Raw genomic sequence first — 21,362 nt, 5'->3', positions numbered from 1 at the left:
CACACACACACACACGAACAAAAAAAAAAGTATGCGGTAAACTGAGAGAAAGCAGAAGGCCTTTATTCTTAACAAAAGAAGAATTTAAACAAGAGCCAAGCTCACCAATATCCTGGGATTATGGTGATTTAGAATCAGTTCTGTTCCTCTTTCTGTAAGCAAGAAGTGCTCCTAAAGCAGCATAGGAAAAGTAGCAGCTAGGTATGAGGTGGAGCCACTCATATACTATCCTGGGATCAATGGTAAGGTATCAAAGGACACATGGAATCAAAGTAAGGAACATATCAATTCACATTCTGTCTCTCTAAATAGTCGCAAGAGAGAAGGCTATGCCCTTATTCCATGCTTCATTCCAATCTGGGAAGCCATCTTTAGCCCATTTAAGCAATCTCATTAGAAGATACCCACGGGTGGAGGACAAGGTAAGCATGATATTTGTCAAATTAACTAGACTTTTTTTTATGCTTAAATGATAAATTGTAGTGGTGTAAGTATATTTCATTACCTTTAATTGCATGTCACATCACAGAGGCTCTCTTTTTTTTTTATTGGAGAAGCCATCCAAATCCTCTACAAATTTATAATTCGCAAGCATGGATCCTGCACTGCACAAAGCAGCGACTCAGGGGAATGTCGGGAGCTTAAAAGCTCTCCTCCAAGATGACCCAAAGATCATCCTGTCCATGACTCCACAAGATAACACGGCAGTACATATTGCTGCAAAGCTAGGACACAAGGAATTCGCCGAAGAGATCCTAAAGGAGGATACCAACCGCCTGGTCTTGTGGAAGAACGCCGACGGTGATACCCCGCTGCATTTAGCGGCGAGGTTTGGACACGTCGATGTTGTCACCTCGCTGATCAACCACACTACGATCTGGCCGTTTGACATCAAATCTGAGGAAGGGCCCCTAAGGATGACCAACAAGCTAAAGAACACTCCGCTGCATGAGGCGGTGATTCACCGGAGAACCGATATTGCAATGAAGTTGCTGCAGAATGACCCTGACGTGGGGCATATAACTAACCTCAAGGAGGAGTCGCCGTTCCACATTGCTGCAAGGGATGGGCTGTTCTCCGTCGTTCAGGAAATCCTGAACCATCCATGCGAGGAGAGGCCGGAGGAGCTGGAGCCGCGGTCGTCAGGAAAGGGCTCACCTCTGCACCAGGCTGTTCTCGGTGGTGATATTAGTAAGTAAATTTCTTACCGGCTCTTTCGCCATCGTGTTTTCCAAAAGCTTAAGCTGATACATACATATTTTGTACCTTATGAGCCCTCAATTATATTTTAATGGCCAACAGCACGGACTGACAGATGTAAAATCACCAGATTACCAAAGCTTAAGCTGCTAAAAGATGAATTTATATTTTGTATTCCATTATGGGGAAGTTAAAGGTGATAGATTACTCATTCTTGAACTTAATAGCTTCATAAGGATGAATTTATATCTCATCCTAAAAGCACTATAAAAGCTTCCGTTGTCAGCTCTTCATAGGCTTCTCGTCGAAAGCTCCTTAGGCTCTCCTTTCTGAGGGAGAAACCTCAACAACTGCTATTGCAAGATATTGTTGAGTGTTTCGCCTCCAAGAGCGAGGACAGATAAAGCTCTTCCTACACCTCAGGTGAATCCACCCATCACTTCTAATAATTAAAGGAAGAACATGAGAACAAAATAGAAGGATCCCTTTTGCTTGCAGAAAATCATGGTACACATTGTCGATGCCCTTGGTAGTGATTCACATAATTAAAGCTTCACTATTTTGGATATCTCGACAATTGGAAACTGTCAACTTAAGGAAAGGCAATCAATGGATGACCAATACTTATTGTCAGTTCTTCCATATATTGGCAGAAATTGTGGAGAAGCTCCTGGAGGCAAGAAGCGACTTCATCAAAGTTGTTGACAGCTCTGGCAACAATTCCCTTCATTACGCGGCACAGAAGAGCAGTGCTAAAATGGTAGAAATGCTACTGAAGAAAGAACCTTCCTTGGCGTACATCAAGAACCATGAGGGTCAGTCTCCTCTTCATTCAGCTGCTGCTTATGGATCAAACTCGGCAATCAAGGAGATCCTGAAGCAATGCCCAGACACTGCAGAGCAAGTTGACCCAAACGGTCACAATGCACTTCATATCGCCGTTACGAACCGGAAAGTCAGCGCTCTCAAGTGCTTGTTGAAATACATATATCCGGAAGAAATCATAAACCAAGCTGATGTTGATGGCAATACTCCACTCCATCTCTCAGCAATGCATTCCAGAATACAGTCATCAATTTATTTGCTGAGGGACAAGAGGATTAATCCGTGCATCGTAAATAATGAAGGAAAGACAGCTCGAAGCATAATCGAGTCGCTGACTGCAATGAATACTTATGAGGTAATACTTCCACTAGGAATATCTATCTTTATATGGAAAATTTTTACCCCATTTATTTCAAATCCACAACTTAGACGCACTAAAAGGACCCAAGCCCAGACAGACATGAGAGGAAATTAATGTCGTCAGATATTAACTTGTCATTTTTACACAGTTAATTGGCCGATTATGCTGTCCAATCATTGAAACCAACACAGTGGAAGATAATCCTATCAGCTGGTAGTAAACATTTTTATGTCAGGTCAGATCTCTGTTCATTTGATCAGATCCTAGAAAACTTAACTAAATTTTATATTGTTGCACATTGATATAAATAGCTTAAAAGAAAGAAAGGAACATCAAGATAAAGATAAACATATAATGTACAATGAATGCGTATCAATATTCCATTTTATCTATTTTTAAGATCATTTAAACCAATTGACCGCTTAAGATAGAATAGATCAGCTTGGTCAACCTGCAGTGATCCTAGTATACACTTTGATTTCTCAAAGTAGCTTTCCAAATTCAGAAGATGTGGAATCATATGTGTCTAGGAAAAGAAGTAAGAAATTGATTAAGATATAATTACCAATATCTGATTTAGTATCTAAAAGACTTTAGGATTGCTAAATTGTCTATCAGTCTCATTCTTTTCTGTCAGAGGTTAACAAAGATAAATTTGCTGCTGGGAAGTTGGAACTCCCAAGCCTCTTCTAGCACTTGGGTTCTGACAGTCCCATTCTTGCTCTCTTAAATGCGTGCTCCATACTAACATGCTAACTCGACTTTTTGCTCATATTTAATTTTAGTCATATCAACAACTAACTTATTATCATATTAGATGTTCATCTGGAAGGAACTAAAGAAAATGGAATCGCAGAAATGCAACAAGCAGCAATTACCTCCTGCAGCAAGCACACGTTCACTGCGAAAGAGCGACGAGTACTTTGAATTAAGTGTACAAACATACACTCTAGTAGCTGCGCTCATAGCCACTGTCTCCTTTTCTGCGATCTTCACTCTACCTGGAGGCTACAACCAATCATTCGGTACAGCCATCCTCGGAGGGCGTCCTGCATTCAAGGTTTTTGTGATCTCCAACACCATTGCAATGTGCAGCTCATTTATCGTCATCTTCTGCTTCATCTGGGCATGGGGAGATCCGGTGCGATTCATGCTCAATCAGCTACCTTGGGGTCACAGACTCACGGTGGTTGCATGCCTTGCAATGATAGTATCACTGATGACGGCAGTGCATTTGGTGGTTTCTGCTGACTCCCTTTGGTTGGCATATATCGTGATCCTGATTGGTTGCAGCACTCCCGTCGTAGTGTGGCTCATCTTAGGCCATGAGGTTTTGTACGTTCCATTGTAGAACCGTACCGATCGACAAGGCTTGCATTGCTTCGAGAGAGTTTTGATTTATTTATTTTTCCTTTTTCTTTCTTATCTACTGAGTAAACGAACTTGCATCAAATTGCCCAGTAAAGGTCCAAATGGAACGTTTGTCCTTCGGTGAACTAAAGAATTCTTGTCTGCCGAGTTGCTCCGGTCGTCTTCTCTCCGGTCGGCATCTCGCGGAGCCCTTTCAGGTCTTTGCGGTGCTTGGTCAGAGTTTTTCAGTTGGCCTAGTTTTTGTCCTTGGCCACGGTCTTGGTTGTTTGGTGCGATGGGTTTTGGGGTTTCACCGCGGCCTGTCCCATGTCTGCGTGCTGGTGGCTGCTGTGTCTCGTGCTTGTCAGGATTTTGGTTTTTGGAAGGTCTTGCTATTAATGCTTCAAGATCATCGCTTGATCGAAGAGAAGCTTATACTAGCTAGCCAATAATGCTCGGGTGTTTTATCATACAGAGAACTTAACTTATTTGCCCTTGGGTCTTTGATATTTTCATTTTCTTTATAGCGCTACTAGAGAGTAGAGGGTCTCTCTTCAAAATATCCCATATCTTTATCTTTCTTTGTGTCGTCTCTAACTCGGAAAACTTTGATAAGAATTAGCAAAACTACTCTCATATACTGCTCAAAAGTGATATTTGCAGCGTATACCCTTCTAAATCTCTTATTTACAATCTACCCTCCTAAAATATCTCATTCACATATACTTCTTCTAAATGTGATGTACCCGCGTATATCTTTCTAAATTTGATATTTGTATGCATATCTTTTTAAAAAAAATTATCTTTTTCTATATATTAAAACCCCTCAAATATCATTAAATTTTAAGGAATTTTTATCAGTCACAATTTATAATTTATTTATTTTATGATTCAACTCACACGTTCTCTTTAAGAATTTTATTATCTAAATTTTTTTTATAATGTTTATTTAACATCTTTACATTAACTAAATTTACTCTTTGCTCTGTCTAACAGACTGCTCAGCAGTGAGCTAATTTGAAGTAGGCTCAAAAGTGATACCAATATCTTACCAATACTTTCCCAGTCCTCTGTGGCATATTTACGCCTAAATGTTTTTAATTCCATAGCTCACAAAGTGAGCAGATGGAATCCACGCCCAAGCCAAGATTGTGACGATACACTTTGGATGACGCTCTTCCGCACGTCAATTTTCAATTGAACAATTTGACCCGCGGAACTGATGCCAAGTTTCCACACAATTTCCCACCCATGCCATGAGCTTATTCCAGTAGAAAATGGGTAATATGATCAAATTTAATTATTTTATTTATTATTCTAACCATCACAGTCAAATATTATCTTAATCTATATTTTTTATCTAATAATTATTCTAATTTTTCGACCAAATGCCCACAACTAAATTGAGATAAACTTTAAGATAAGTCTTTATTTTATTTTAATCTCTTTTTTGTTGCTTATTCCAAATGAGCCCATAAATTCAGACTATTAGGACCCATCTAATAGGATTCTATCCAACACCTAATTCAGATCTCGATTCCGATCCCGATCCCTTGCCAATGATCACATAATTATGCATATAAAAGTGAACAGATAAATCATTGTGTCATGCACGTTCTATTTATCAAGCTCAGACTTTGTTATACACTTGGAGCTCATAAGTTGATTCATTAAACGAAAATATCAAGATGAGCACACATACCGGAAAAAAAAAAAAAGAGACAAGAAAACAAGTATGCGTGAACTGAGAGAAAGTAGAAAGCTAAAGCTTTTATTCCTGACAAAATAACATCTTAAAACAAGAGCATACATGGCTCACCCAGGGGTTATGAAGTTTTAGCATCAGTTGTGTTCCTCTTTCTGGAAGCAAGAGGTGCTCCTAAAGCAGACAGGAAAAGGAAAAGTAGCAATTAGGTATGAGGTGGAGCCGCTCATATACTATCCTGGGAACAGTGGTAAGGTATCAATAGAGCACAAGGAATCCAAGTAAGGAAAGTACCAATTCACGTTGTGTCTCTCTATATAGTGGCCAGAGAGAAGGTTATACCCTTATCCCGAGCTTCATTCCAATCTGGGGAGCCATCTTTAGCCCATTTAGGCAATCTCATAAGAAGATAACCTCAGGTGGAGGACAAGGTAAGCATGACGTTTGTCAAATTAACTAGACTTTATTTTTTTCTGCTTAAATGATAAATAGTAGTGGTGTAAATATATTCCGTTACCTTTCATTTCATGTCACATCACAGACGCTCTCTTTGTTTTGATTGGAGAAGCGATCCGAATCGTCTCCTAATTTATAATTGGCAAGCATGAATCCTGCATTGCTCAAAGCAGCGACTCTGGGGAATGTCGGGAGCTTAAAAGCTCTCCTCCAGGACGACCCAAAGATCATCCTGTCCATGACTCCACAAGATAACACTGCAGTACATATTGCTGCAAAGCTAGGACACAAGGAATTCGCCGAAGAGATCCTAAAGGACGATACCAACCGCCTCGCCTTGTGGAAAAACGCCGACGGTGATACCCCGCTGCATTTAGCGGCGAGGTTCGGACACGTCGATGTTGTCACCTCGCTGATCAACCACGCTACGATCTGGCCGTTTGACATCAAATCTGAGGAAGGGCCCCTAAGGATGACCAACAAGCTAAAGAACACTCCGCTGCATGAGGCGGTGATTCACCGGAGAACCGATATTGCAATGAAGTTGCTGCAGAATGACCCTGACGTGGGGCATATAACTAACCTCAAGGAGGAGTCGCCGTTCCACATTGCTGCAAGGGAAGGGCTGGGCGTCGTCGTCCAGGAAATCCTGAATCATCCATGGGTGGAGAAGCCGGAGGAGCTGGAGCCGCCGTTGTCAGGAACGGGCTCACCTCTGCACCAGGCTGTGCTCGGTGGTCATATCAGTAAGTAAACTTCTCGCCAGCTCTTTTGGCATCGTGTTTTCCGAAACCATGGCTGATACATGCATATTTTATACCTTATGGGCCCTCAAATTGTTGAAAATGAGCTCTCTTTCCCACCCAAGAGATCTATGACAATGAAAGCTAAAATTGATGCCAATTAAGAAACATATGCAATTAACAACACCAAGCACCAAAGAAAGCTAGAACACCATGTTTATGTGTAAAACCCTTCTCAAAGGGAAAACTCACGGAGCATGAATTTGAATCCACTATCAAGAGAATTGGTACAAAGAAGATCACCACAACAAGTCTCTTAAAGTCACAAGAATGCCATCCACAAGAAACCAATAACCCTAGCTTCAAGTTAACAAGTTTAGATAACACCTCTAATAGAGAAACCCAAACCTTCTTGAAGTAAGAAAACCCTTGTAGATGTGAAGAAGAAAATCCTTGTTCCTTTGATCCCAACCAAGAAATCTTCTAGTTGTAAACCCTTGTTGTATGTAGAGAAAAACCTCCTTTTCTCTTGTCTTCTTTTTTTTTTCACTAAGTGGCATGAGCAAAAAATACCCCTTAACAAAAGTCTCACTCAACTAATTATTGGCCAAGTGAGTCACCTCATGGGGCTAGCCCAAACCAACTTGGCTAAATAAACCCAACAATCTCCCCCTCTAGACCCACGAGGGGAGTCTTCATTCTCTTAGTGAATTTCATGCCAAATGCCAATACTCACCAAACATCAATATACACCAAGTCTCTACAAAGTTCTTGCTTCACCTTTGTAAGAGCCTTGGTCATCATATCCGATGGATTATAGTCTGTGGATATTTTCACAAGTCTCAACCATTGCTTTTCCAAAACATCCCGGATCCAATGGTAGCGGACATCAATGTGTTTGGTTCTAGCATGATAAGTTGCATTTTTGCTAAGATCTATGGCACTTTGACTATCACAATGGATGACATATCCATCTTGCTCCAAACCCAATTCTTGCAAAAAGTTCTTCAACCACAACATTTCTTTGCAAGCTTCGGTAGCGGCTATATATTCTGCTTCGGTGCTAGAAATAGTAACACACTTTTGAAGCCTTGATTGCCATGATACGGCTCCCCCTCCAAAAGTAAATATATACCCCGAAGTAGACCGTCTAGTGTCGACATCACCGGCCATATCGGAATCCATGTAGCCCACTAAGTGAGATTTTCCACCTCCAAAACATAGACATAAATTAGAAGTGCCTCTTAAATATCTCATCATCCACTTCACGGCTATCCAATGCTCTTTTCCCGGGTTAGAGAGAAATCTACTAACCATACCAACCGCATATGCTATATCCGGCCTTGTGCAAACCATTACATACATCAAACTTCCTACGACGGAGGAGTAGGGAAAACTCTTCATTTCATTTTTCTCCTTCTCACTTGAAGGACATTGCTTTGAGCTCAATTTGAAATGACCCGCAAATGGTGTTCCAACCGGCTTGGCATTATTCATATTGAATCTCTTTAGAATTTGCTCAATATATTTCTTTTGTGATAGCCATAACTTCTTTGCTTTCCTATCACGTTTAATTTTCATGCCCAAAATTTTCTTTGCCGGTCCCAAATCCTTCATATCAAAAGATTTACCCAAATCTTTCTTCAATTTCTTGATCTTCTCTACATCCTTGCCAACTAGAAGCATATCATCTACATAGAGCAAAAGAATGATAAAATCACCATCCGCAAACCTCTTAACATAAACACAATGATCCGCATTTGTTCTTTTATATTTGTGGCTCATCATAAAACCATCAAATTTCTTATACCATTGCCGAGGTGCTTGCTTCAATCCATACAAACTCTTCTTTAGCTTGCAAACCAAGTTTTCTTTGCCCTTATGAACAAAACCTTGGGGTTGCTCCATGTAGATCTCCTCCTTCAAATCACCATGAAGGAAAGCAGTTTTGACATCTAATTGCTCCAATTCTAAGTCTAGACATGCAACAAGACTTAGAATAATCCGGATAGAAGACATTTTAACAACCGGTGAAAAGATTTCATCAAAGTCAATACCTTTCCGTTGCTCAAAGCCTTTAACAACTAGTCTTGCCTTGTACTTGACTTGATTATCACCTTCATTCTTCAATCGGAACACCCATTTATTCTTCAAAGCTTTTCGGCCCTTTGGTAGCTTCACCAAATCATATGTCTCATTTTTATGTAAAGAATCAATCTCCTCTTGCATAGCCTTTTGCCATTTGTCCTTTTGTTCATGCATATTTGCTTCTTGAAATGTTTCCGGCTCTCCAACATCATTAAGCATCACATACTCATTAGAAGAGTATTTTCTTGATGGTTGTGAGACCCTTATAGATCTTCTAACTTGCGGAACCGGTGGAGGTTGATCTTGAGAAGATTGCTCATGTATAGGTTCTCCTTGTTGGCTAGAATCTTCAAGAGGATTTTCACCAAACATTTCATGTTCATCTTCTTGAATATCTCCCCCTTCATCATGAATCACCGGAGGAGAAATAGGCCTCAAATCAACAAGTTCACCTTCACTAGCTTGTGGCTTCTCAACCTTGTCAACATCTTCAATAGTTTGGTCTTCAAAGAACACAACATCTCGGCTTCTAACTAACTTATTAGTTTTTGGATCCCAAAGCCGATAACCAAACTCTTCACCTCCATAACCCAAGAAGATACATGGCCTTGACTTGTCATCAAGTTTACTTCTTTGACCTTTTGGAACATGAACAAAAGCTTTACACCCAAATACCTTCAAGTGCTTGAAAGAGGCATCTTTACCGGTCCATATCTTCTCCGGATAATCACCATTCAAAGGCTTTGAAGGAGACCGGTTAATTAAATAGCATGCGGTCCGCATTGCCTCTCCCCAAAATGATCTTGATAATTTGGCATGTGACAACATACACCTCATTTTTTCACAAATAGTGCGATTGATCCGCTCCGCCACACCATTATGTTGAGGAGTATCACTTTCCGTCTTCTCACATCGGATACCATGCTCCTTGCAATAGATTTCAAATGGACCTCTATATTCTCCACCATTATCCGTCCGAATACATTTCAAAGGCTTTCCGATTTCCCTTTCAACTTTTACATGAAAGTGCTTGAAAATGCCAAATAATTCATTCTTGTGCTTCATTGTATATGCCCACACCTTTCTAGAAGCATCATCTACAAAAGTGACAAAGTAAAATGCACCACCTATAGATTGTTTTCTCATGGGTCCACATACATCGGAATGCACCAATTCCAATAAATCATGCTTTCTACTAGAAGTATGTGAAAATGAAATTCTACTTTGCTTTCTAATAATACAATGAGAACACCGGTTTAATGGCATACCTTTGACATTAGAAATGAGTGCTTTCTTTGCAAGTACTTGGAGACCTCGCTCGCTCATATGACCAAGCCGTTTATGCCATAGATCCATAGATGTCTCTTTCTCTATGGTATTATTTTGCACATTGTACACCTTAGCTTGAGTTCGGTAAAGTGAGCAACATTTTCTCCCCCTTACTAAGATAAGTGCACCTTTGAGTAGCTTCCAATTTCCATTAACAAACCGATTTTCAAAACCATCATCATCCAATTTGCCGATGGAGATTAAATTCAAACGAAGATCCGGAATATACCTTACATCCTTGAGTACTAGCTTATTGCCTAAACTAGTCTCAAGATGTATATCACCCAAGCCCACAATTTTTGCAACTCCATTATTACCCATCTTCACAAAACCAAAGTCTCCAGCCTTGTAAGAAGTGAAGAAATCCAACCTTGGGGTAGCATGACATGAGGCTCCACTATCAATAATCCAATCCAAGTCTTGGTTTGCAATGGCAACACAAGTTTCGTCACAAGCGGATAATATCATCAATTCTTCATCCGAAACCGCGGTGGTATCATTATCCTCTTGTTTGCTTTCACTTTTCTTCTCATTCTTCTTTCTTGGAAACTTGCAATCTCTCTTCATGCAGCCGGGTCTACCACAATTGTAACAATGTATACCTTTTCTTGACTTGGATCTACTTTTAGATTTATCACGATTGTGAGAAAAACGACTTTTGCTCCTCCCTCTATTTTCCGAAATAAGAACTTGTGAGTGTGAAGAATCTATATTCTTCTTTCTTGTTTCATTCTCAAGCAAACTAGCTTTCACCATGTTCATTGTCACTACTCCGTTCAATGCCGTTGTTGTGAGAGCAACCACCAATGTTTCATAACTTTCCGGAAGAGAACTTAAGAGTAGAAGTGCTTGGAATTCATCATCCAATACCATCTTCATGGTTGCAAGCTCATTCACTAAACTTTGCATTTCATTCAAATGATCCGCCATTGGTGTGCCCTCCTTGTACTTCAAATTAACAAACTTCTTAAAGACATAAAGTTTGTTATTTGTACTTTTCCTCTCATACAAGTCTTCTAGCTTCTTCCATAATGTGCTAGCCGATGTCTCATTCTCCACATGATGGTAGACATTATCTTCCAACCATTGCCGAATGAAACCAACACATTGCCGGTTCAAGAGCTTCCATTTATCTTCCGACATATCCTTTGGCTTAGCATCATCACCTTCCAATGTAGCATGCATTTCTTTGCAATAAAGCAAGTCTAGCATCTTGCCCTTCCATGTCCTCCAATTGGCACCACTTAAGCTCATCATTCTACTTGTATCCACTTCCATAGCTCTCTAGGGAATTTTATCAAACACCTTATGTGCACCAACCAAGGCTCTGATACCACTTGTTGAAAAGGAGCTCTCTTTCCCACCCAAGAGATCTATGACAATGAAAGCTAAAATTGATGCCAATTAAGAAACATATGCAATTAACAACACCAAGCACCAAAGAAAGCTAGAACACTATGTTTATGTGTAAAACCCTTCTTAAAGGGAAAACTCACGGAGCATGAATTTGAATCCACTATCAAGAGAATTGGTACAAAGAAGATCACCACAACAAGTCTCTTAAAGTCACAAGAATGCCATCCACAAGAAACCAATAACCCTAGCTTCAAGTTAACAAGTTTAGATAACACCTCTAATAGAGAAACCCAAACCTTCTTGAAGTAAGAAAACCCTTGTAGATGTGAAGAAGAAAATCCTTGTTCCTTTGATCCCAACCAAGAAATCTTCTAGTTGCAAACCCTTGTTGTATGTAGAGAAAAACCTCCTTTTCTCTTGTCTTCTTTTTTTTTTCACTAAGTGGCATGAGCAAAAAGTACCCCTTAACAAAAGTCTCACTCAACTAATTATTGGCCAAGTGAGTCACCTCATGGGGCTAGCCCAAACCAACTTGGCTAAATAAACCCAACACAAATTACATTTTAATGGCCAATAACATGGACTGACAGATGTAAAATCACCATGACTACCAAAAGGTTAAAGTTAAGCTGCTAGATAAAAGAAGAATTTGTATCTTATATTCCGATATGGGCTTGAAATTATAAGGTTCATATATGTCACCAGTCAGGAGGTTTTTGTAAAATCTAGTGCACACTATATATATAAATTATATGAACTATATAATAACAAAATATATATCAACTATAAAATAATATATGCACTTAGTTTTATATACTAAATTAAAAAATTATATATAATTAAATTGCAAAAGCCCCCATCAAATAATCTCAAATGATAATGAATATATAAATCATGCACCTCTATCTTGATTTTGATAACACAGATCATAATAAACAGAAATTGTTACATTTCACAAGGGTTCTGTTCCATTATCATCACAGTGAATCCAGCCATCACTTATAATAATTTAAGGAAGATAATGAGAACAAAGTAGAAGGATCTCTTGTACTTACAGAAAATCAAGGTCCACATCGTTCATGTCCTTGGTAGTGATTCACATAATTAAAGCTTCAGTATTTTGGACATCTTCACATTTGGAAACTGTCAATGCAAATATAGGCAATTAATTGATGACCAAAACTTGTCAGTTCTTCCATGTATTGGCAGAAATTGTGGAGAAACTCCTGGAGGCAAGAAGTGACTTCATCAAAGTTGTTGACAGCTCTGGCAACACTGCCCTTCATTACGCTGCACAGAAGAACAATACTAAGATGATAGAAATGCTTCTGAACAAAGAACCTTTCCTGGCATATATCAAGAACCATGATGGGCAATCTCCTCTTCATTCAGCTGCTGCTTATGGATCAAACTCTGCAATCAAGGAGATTCTGAAGCAATGCCCAGACACTGCAGAGCAAGTTGACCAAAATGGTCAAAATGCACTTCATATCGCTGTGACGAACCGGAAAGTCGGCGCTCTCAAGTGCTTGTTGAAATACATAGAACCAGAAGAAATCATAAACCAAGCTGATGCTGAAGGCAATACTCCACTCCACCTCTCAGCAATGCATTCCAGAGTACAGTCATCAATTCATCTATTGAGGGACAAGAGGATTAATCCGTGCATCGTAAATAATGAAGGAAAGACAGCTCGAAGCGTAATCGAGTCGCTGGATGAAATGGAAACTTATGAGGTAATTATCCCGCCAGGAATATCTATCTTTAAATGGAAAAAATTTAGCCCTACCCATTTATTTCAAATTCACAGCATACTCGCACTAAAAAGGACCCAAGTCCACATATGAGAGGAAATGGTAAAACAAAAAATTATTGTCAGATATTAACTTGTCAAATTTACACAATTAATTGGTCGTCTATGCAATCATTGAAACCAACACAGTGAAAGATAATCCAATAAGGTGGTAATAAACATCTTTATGTCACAGGTCAGTTATATGTTCATTTGATCAGATGTTAGAACATCAAATTAGAAAAGAAAATTTTATATTGTTGCACATTGATATAAATAGATAAATGAACGAAAGAAGCATCGAGATAAAGATTGGTCTCACTTTATTATACAAATTTTACCAAATGTATAAAGTACAATGGATGGGAATCAATATTCCACTTTATCTATTTTTAAGATCACTTAACCAATTGACCACTTAAGATAGAAGTATATCAGGTTGGTCAACCTGCTGTGATCCTAGTATACACTCTGATTCCTCAAAGCAGCTTTCCAAATTCTGAAGATGTGGAATCATGTGTGTAGGAAAAGAAGAAAGGAATTGATTAAGACATAATTATGAATATCTGATCTAGTATCTCAAAGACATAGGGATTGCTATCAGTCTCATTCTTTTCTGTCAGAGAGCAGATAAACAAAGATAAATTTGCCGCTGGGAAGTTGGAACTCCCAACCTCCTCTACCACTTGGGTACTTCATTGGGTACATCTGGCAGTCCCATTCTTGCTCTCTTAAAAAGAATGCCACACTAACATGCTAACTTGATTTTTTGCTCATATTTAGTTCCAGTCATATTGACAACTAACTTATTGCCAAATTAGATGTTCATTTGGAAGGAACTAAAGAAACAAGAATCACAGAAATGCAAGAAGCAACAATTACCTCCTGTAGCAAGCAAACGGTTATTGCGAAAGAAGAATTCGATGAGCAATGACTACTTTGAATTAAGTGTAGAGACATACACTCTGGTTGCTGCACTCATAGCCACTGTCTCCTTTGCTGCAACCTTCACTATGCCTGGTGGCTATAACCAAATTTCTGGTACAGCCATCCTTGGAAGGCATCCTGCGTTCAAGGTTTTTGTGATCTCCAACACTATTGCCATGTGCAGCTCACTTATCGTAGTCTTCTGCTTCATCTGGGCATGGAGAGATCCGGTGCAATTCAAGCTCAAACAGCTAATTTGGGGTCACAGGATCACAGTGGTTGCATGCCTAGCAATGATAGTATCACTGATGACGGCGGTACAGTTGGTGGTTTCTGCTGACTCCCGTTGGCTCGCATATATAGTGATTCTGATTGGTTGCAGCACTCCCATCATAGTGTGGCTCATATTAGGCTATGAAGTGTTGTTCATTCCATTGTAGAACTGTACCAACAAGGCTTGCATGCTTGAAGATAGTTTCTGATTTTTCTCTTTCTTATCTATTGAGCAAACAAACTTGTATCAAATTGCTCAGTAAAGGTCCAAATGGAATGTTTGTCCTTCCGGTGAACTGAAGATCTTGTATTGGTATGCCAGCTGAAAACACATAGAAAATAATAGCAGCATTAGCAATCAAAAGTTTCAATGGTAAGTGGAGAAGAGTAATTGGCCTGAGATGGGTTGGGAAGTTCAAGAATAGAAAGAAGTTTTTACAGTGGTGCTCTTATTGATCACCTGAGAAGACAAAGGTTGAGCAGTAAATGCAAATTAAAACTAGATCAACTCAAAACTTGAGCTTGCAAATTATGACTCCACTATTCCCTAGCAACATTTTTTGTCATAAGTTTCATTCCTTGTGCAATTGAACCTCACAAATGTCTTGAATGTGATCCATTGTAACAAGGAATTCTGCTAGGTCCTGTGACATCAATCAAGACAATGACACATATAGTGGAACTGGGGTTCTGAGATTCTACAAATGGTTGCATCAGTCCAAATCACTGAATGCACATTCTTATCTGAAGCTCTGAAGTCAAATTAATTTTGGTCTCATCTTATCTACAATAACCCCATATATGTACCTGCTTTGTCAGAAAAAGGAAGGTAGCAATCTCAGTATGAGGGAATTGTTTTGGATAATTGCAACCCGTGTTGGTTGAATTAGAGGATTCACATAGAACAAAAGATAAGACTGAAAAAGGTTGATATGTAAAAGTGGATCAGACTCCAGAACTTAAGTGTTCAAATTTTAAGCTTAGTAGGGTTCCAAGTTTTAATTTCAAATATGCACATCAAGTCCTACTTCTGCTACTATTGGGCTCTTGCAATCTCATCCAACAACTACAAGAGCCAGACACAATGTGCCTAATTTGGTCTTTGTAATAATGAGTTTCAGTTAAAAGAAGCATGCATTAGTCTCATTGGTCTTCTCATCCAACACATATTGTTTTGTTTTCTATTGGCACCATATTATTATGCATAGGCATGCTCTATCTCAGTGCAAACTGCAAATGACATTCATCAAGTAGCAACTCATTCCGTAAAGCATCATATTTTTGATCCAAAACTACTCTCATATCTGTTAGTTCTTCCTAATAATATTCTGTGACAAGTCAACCATAATGGCTTATTTGGTCGTGTAGAATGCAAATTCCCACATAATAATGACTTGGTTTCTCATTTCATCTTGAACCATAATACATCTTTCATAGACTCCTCCAATCCCTTTTTACTTTATGGAAATCGTATCCACATAATTGACTAATGATAATAATTCTACATAGTTGAATTGATTTTTTTTTTAATTCTAAGAATGGTTAGAATCATTCTTCTAGCGCTTGACAACCAAAAAAAAAATCTTGAACTTTCTTGTTAGAACCATTTTTTTCGATGGTTAGAAACACTGCATGAACATTTCATGTAAATCTTCTTTTTGCAAGCCAATGCTATAAAATTAAAAAAATTTACTTTAAAATTAATCTTCTACTTTAATATTCTTCATCAAACATAACTTACACTAAAGCTTATAGATAAAAACTAGACATAAAATATGAATACAATTTTATTTGAAGTACAATTTGTTAATTACATAAGTACAAATAAGACCTTAAAATTCTTAATCGGAAGATTTAGGCTGACAATGTTATTTACTTATTTATACTTGCTCATGAAGTACAGATCCAAAGGATCATTTATGTGAGGAGTAATACTCAAAGTTCCATTCAAATACCATAGCCTATCACTACTCTGTCAAGGCAAATGAAATAGGCGGGATAGCCTTGCAGTTGAACTTTCACTACTCGCTCATGAACGTGAATTTGTTCATCTTCTTTTATATTGGCCTGTAAGAGTCTTTTTTTTTTTGGTAAGGAGCTTGTAATCAAGCCTAAGTAAAGCATACAGTTTCATTACTTGCCTACAAACTATTTATCACAAACACAAGATCCATCTCTATCACAATATTGTTTATAAATTAAATTCTAATGGTTAATCTCTGGTTCAGCATCTTTCTTGCCCCTTTTGGTTATTCCTTATGTAATTGGGGTTCTAGGTGAAATTTCAAAGAGAACCCTCCTTATAATTTCATACAATAAACCAACCATAGTTCGTCGATTAACAAAGCAAGGATCAAAACTATGAAAGCGGGGACGCTATATCTAAGCAAATAAGGAAAATTTTCTCGATTCGGAGTCCGACCCATATGGCGAAACAACCATAAAGCACAACGAGATAGAAGAACTTGGAACAAAATGCAGTCACCTTGCGTGGACTGCCATGTCGTTGGTCGGCATTGTCTCTTCTTCCAATAACCAACACAGAGATCGCAAAAAAGGAGCCTCCTTTAAGGTAGAAACGAGGTAGGAGGAGGAGATTTAGCTCACAATTTGGCAGCCGTGAAATCGACTGTAGTGAATTCCCGCAGTCGCGGCTGGAGAGGATCCGCACCCAGAAGAAACAGGGGTTCTCTCTCAAGAGGAATCCTTCGTACCGAGCGCTTCCCTGATTCGGATCCTGGTCGCGGACCCGTATGTAGAAAAACGCCAAACGGAAGTTTGCATATAACACCCCAAATCTTTGGTCAGTCAACGGTCGACCATCCATCTTTGGGAAGAAAAAGATGAAAAATAAGATAATAAAAATGAAAAAGACAGAACACGAGCCTTTATTAAGGAGAACCAACTCGAAGAAAACAACAAAATAAAGCCACATACATAGACTTCACAGATCACAGTCCATATAGCTTCACATTACAACCATTGCGTGAGACCGAAGACTCCATCACACATAAAGAAAGAGATGGATATAGGAAAAAGAGTGAGACTTCAACCTCACACTTTAGTGCAGTCAGCATCCTCAAAAGAAAAGACCCCCTTACGTTGATCATAGAATACGTGCATGCTCTGCTGCAGGAGGTTACCAATTACCGTAATACCAGTAACCGAGTTCATAGTCAAACACACTATTCTATCATCAGAAAATACAACGAAATAGTTATACGGCGACAACTTCATGTCCGCTCCCTTAAAGTTGAACACCATCGTTGGCAGTTCTATTGACGGCGTGTCCGGCGGCACTGCGAAGCAAAGATCCAACCCGTCCGGCGCCGTCGTCTCCTCGAGCGTCATCTGCGCGACGAACTGCTTCCTCACCGCCTGATACGCCTCGTCGATCAAGTACGTCAGCAAGAACGGGACGTCGACCACCACGCCGCCGCTGCCGTCCTTTTTAAGCTCGAACGCCTACTTCGGTATCGAAACCCGGGTTCCTCCCACTGTTATCCCCTGGAGGGAGAGGTAGTAGAAGGATGACGTGGGAGCACTCTTAGGGTTTGGAACAAACGGCGTGGATAGAGCCTTGTTGGTTAAATTCGCCGACGGGCCAAATATGAGTGAGCTCGAGCTTCCGGCCTGGTTCGGGTCTACGTAAGAAGTGAAGCAGTAGGAGAACTTCTTAGCCTTCAACTGTGACATGAGAGATAGCTTGCCTCAGCCTAGCCCTACGACGCCGGAGGTGTTGTAGAAATCGCCGTTGCTCGACGTCGTGCAGCCAATACTTGTCAGTTCTGCCAATATATGAAAGTTGTAGCAATTGTGGAGATGCTCCTGGAGGCAAGAAGCGACTTCATCAAAGTTGCTGACAGCTCTGGCAACACTGCCCTTCGTTACGCGGCACAGAAGAACAACACTAAGATGATAGAAATGCTTCTGAACAAAGAACCTTTCCTGGCATACATCAAGAACCATGATGGGCAATCTCCTCTTCATTCAGCTGCTGCTTATGGATCAAACTCGGCAATCAAGGAGATCCTCAAGCAATGCCCAGACACTGCAGAGCTAGTTGACATAAATGGTCAAAATGCACTTCATATCGCTGTGACGAACCGGAAAGTCGGCGCTCTCAAGTGCTTGTTGAAATACATAGAACCGGAAGAAATCATAAACCACGCTGATGCTGAAGGCAATACTCCACTCCATCTCTCAGCAATGCATTCCAGAATACAGTCATCAATTCATCTGCTGAGGGACAAGAGGATTAATCCGTGCATCGTAAATAACGAAGGAAAGACAGCTCGGAGCGTAATCGAGTCGCTGGATGAAATGGAAACTTATGAGGTAATTATCCAGCCAGGAATATCTATCATTAAATGGGAAAATTTTACCCTACCAAATTATGTCAAATTCACAACATAGACGCACTAAAAACGACCCAAGTCCACACATGAGAGGAAATGGTAAAACAAAAAATTATTGTCAGATATTAACTTGTCAAATTTACACGGTTAATTAGTCGTCTACGCAATCATTGAAACCAACAGTGAAAGATAGGTGGTAATAAACATCTTTATGTCAGGTCATTTCTATGTTCATTTGATCAGATGTTAGAACACCAAATTAGAAAAGAAAATTTTATATTGTTGCACATTGATGTAACTAGCTAAATGAATGAAAGAAGCATCGAGATAAAGATTGGTCTCACTTTATTATACAAATTTTACCAAATGTATAAAGTACAATGGATGGGAATCTATATTCCACTTTATCTATTTTTAAGATCACTTAACCAATTGACCGCTTAAGATAGAAGTAGATCAGCTTGGTCAACGTGCTGTGATCCTAGTACACACTCTGATTCCTCAAAGCAGCTTTCCAAATTCTGAAGATGTGGAATCATGTGTGTACGAAAAGATGTAAGAAATTGATTAAGACATAATTATGAATATCTGATCTAGTGTCTCAAAGACGTAGGGATTGCTAAACTATCTTTCAGTCTCATTCTTTTCTGTCAAAGAGCAGATAAACAAAGATAAATTTGCCGCCGGGAAGTCGGAACTCTCAACCTCCTCTTCCACTTGGGTACTTCATCGGATACATCTCCGGCAGTCCCATTCTTGCTCTCTTAAAAGCATGCCACACTAACACTATCTTATTATCATATTAGATGTTCATTTGGAAGGAGCTAAAGAAACAATAATTGCAGAAATGCAAGAAGGAACAATTACCTCCTGTAGCAAGCAAACGGCTATTGCGAAACAATAATTCGATGAGCAATGACTACTTTGAATTAAGTGTATTGACATACACTCTGGTTGCTGCACTCATAGCCACTGTCTCCTTTTCTGCAACCTTCACTATGCCTGGCGGCTATAACCAATTTTCCGGTATAGCCATCCTTGGAAGGTTTCCTGCATTCAAGGTTTTTGTGGTCTCCAACACTATTGCCATGTGGAGCTCACTTATCGCAGTCATCTGCTTCATCTGGGCATGGAGAGATCCGGTGCAATTCAAGCTCAAGCAGCTAATTTGGGGTCACAGGATCACAGTGGTTGCATGCCTAGCAATGGTAGTATCACTGATGACGGCGGTACAGTTGGTGGTTTCTGCTGGCTCCCATTGGCTGGCATATATAGTGATCCTGATTGGTTGCGGTACTCCCATCATAGTGTGGCTCATATTAGGTTATGAGGTGTTGTTCATTCCATTCTAGAATTGTACCGACAAGGCTTGCGTGCTTGAGGATAGTTTCTGATTTTTCTCTCTCTTATTTATTGAGCAAACAAACTTGTATCAAGTTGCCCAGTAAAGATCCAATATGGAATGTTTGTCCTTCCGGTGAACTGAAGATCTTGTATTGGTATGCCAGCTGAAAACACATAGAGAAGAATAGCAGCATTAGCAATCAAAAGTTTCAATATAGTTAGTAGAGAGGAGTGATTGGCCTGAGATGGGTTGGGAAGTTCAAGAATGGAAAGAAGTTCCTACGGAGGTACTCTTATTGATCACCTGAGAAGACAAAGGTTGAGCAGTAAATGCAAATTATGACTCCACTATTCCCTAGCAACATTTTTGGTCACAAGTTTCAGTCCTTGTGTGATTAAACCTCACAACTGAGTTGGACATGATCCATTGCAGCAAGAAATTCTGCTAAGTCCTGTGACATCAATCAAGACAAGGACATTTATGGTGGAACTGGGGGTTTTGAGATTCTACAAATAGTTGCATCTGATTCTTATCTGAAGCTCTGAAGTCAAATAATTTCGGTCTCATCTTATCTACAATAACCCCATATATGTACCTGTTTTGTTAGGAAAAGAAAGGCAGCCCTCTCAGTATCAGAAAACTGTTTTGGATAATTGCAAACCGTGTTGGTTAAATTAGAGGATTCACGTAGAAAAAAGGTTGATATGTAAAAGTGGTCCAGACTCCGGAACTTAAAGTGTTCAAATTTTAAGCTTAGTAAGGTTTCAAGTTTTAATTTCAAATATTGGGCTCTTGCGATTTCATCCAACAACTGCTAGAGACAGACACAATCTGCCTAATTTGTAATGACGAGTTTCAGTTAAAAGAAGCATGCATTAGTCTTCTCATCCAACAGATCTTGTTTCGTTTTCTATTGGCATTATACATAGCCATGCTCTCTCTCAGTGCAAACTACAACTGACATTCATCAAGTAGAAACTCATTCCATAAAGCATCATATCTTTCATGCAAAACGACTCTCATATCTGTTAGTTCTTCCTAATAATATTCTGTGACAAGTCAATCAGAATGGCTTATTTGGTCTGTGACAAGCCAATGCTATAAAATTAAAGTTTAGATTCTTTATTAAAAATCTCATAATTTACACTAAAGCTTATAGATAGAAACTAGACATATAACACGGATACAATTTTATTTAAAACATAATTTATTAATTACATAAGTACAAATAAGATCTTAAAATTTTTAATCGGA

At 39.3% G+C, this 21,362-nt stretch overlaps 3 protein-coding genes and 1 long non-coding RNA gene across 6 annotated transcripts; 3 read left to right on the top strand and 1 right to left on the bottom strand.

Annotated features, from left to right (window-relative positions):
* Nucleotides 1–350: 350 nt before the first annotated feature.
* On the top strand, nucleotides 351–4,362 carry LOC140758805 (uncharacterized). The gene is made up of 4 exons (XM_073095109.1): nucleotides 351–422; nucleotides 530–1,191; nucleotides 1,854–2,380; nucleotides 3,204–4,362. Exons 2-4 carry the CDS (start codon nucleotides 594–596, stop codon nucleotides 3,735–3,737), a joined length of 1,659 nt encoding a protein of 552 aa, XP_072951210.1. The 5' UTR covers nucleotides 351–422; nucleotides 530–593; the 3' UTR covers nucleotides 3,738–4,362.
* LOC140758807 (uncharacterized) lies at nucleotides 2,144–5,872 on the bottom strand. Of its 2 annotated transcripts, none has more exons than XR_012104157.1 (3): nucleotides 5,736–5,872; nucleotides 5,547–5,615; nucleotides 2,144–2,284 (listed from the first exon to the last, which is right to left on the bottom strand). It is a non-coding gene; the product is annotated as an uncharacterized lncRNA (long non-coding RNA). The 2 variants fall into 2 exon arrangements; XR_012104158.1 differs by having other exon boundaries at nucleotides 2,146–2,284; nucleotides 5,556–5,615.
* Nucleotides 5,796–14,581, top strand: LOC140758804 (uncharacterized). 2 transcript variants are annotated; one of them, XM_073095107.1, is made up of 4 exons: nucleotides 5,796–5,872; nucleotides 5,983–6,643; nucleotides 12,623–13,149; nucleotides 14,027–14,581. In XM_073095107.1, exons 2-4 carry the CDS (start codon nucleotides 6,046–6,048, stop codon nucleotides 14,570–14,572), a joined length of 1,671 nt encoding a protein of 556 aa, XP_072951208.1. In that variant the 5' UTR covers nucleotides 5,796–5,872; nucleotides 5,983–6,045; the 3' UTR covers nucleotides 14,573–14,581. The 2 variants fall into 2 exon arrangements, with proteins under 2 accessions (XP_072951208.1, XP_072951209.1); XM_073095108.1 differs by having other exon boundaries at nucleotides 5,812–5,872; nucleotides 6,010–6,643.
* A 3,622-nt stretch (nucleotides 14,582–18,203) lies between these two features.
* On the top strand, nucleotides 18,204–20,131 carry LOC140759097 (protein ACCELERATED CELL DEATH 6-like). Its single transcript, XM_073095568.1, has 3 exons — nucleotides 18,204–18,743; nucleotides 19,425–19,484; nucleotides 19,609–20,131. The coding sequence occupies exons 1-3, from the start codon at nucleotides 18,204–18,206 to the stop codon at nucleotides 20,113–20,115; spliced, it is 1,107 nt and encodes a 368-aa protein (XP_072951669.1). The 3' UTR covers nucleotides 20,116–20,131.
* The last annotated feature ends 1,231 nt before the right edge of the window (nucleotides 20,132–21,362 follow it).

Source organism: Typha angustifolia, chromosome 4 (assembly GCF_048772165.1).
Source record: "Typha angustifolia cultivar Huaian chromosome 4, ASM4877216v1, whole genome shotgun sequence".
Lineage (NCBI taxonomy): Eukaryota > Viridiplantae > Streptophyta > Magnoliopsida > Poales > Typhaceae > Typha > Typha angustifolia.
The sequence above is the reverse complement of the archived record's forward strand: the minus strand, read 5'-3'. Positions and strand labels throughout refer to the sequence as shown.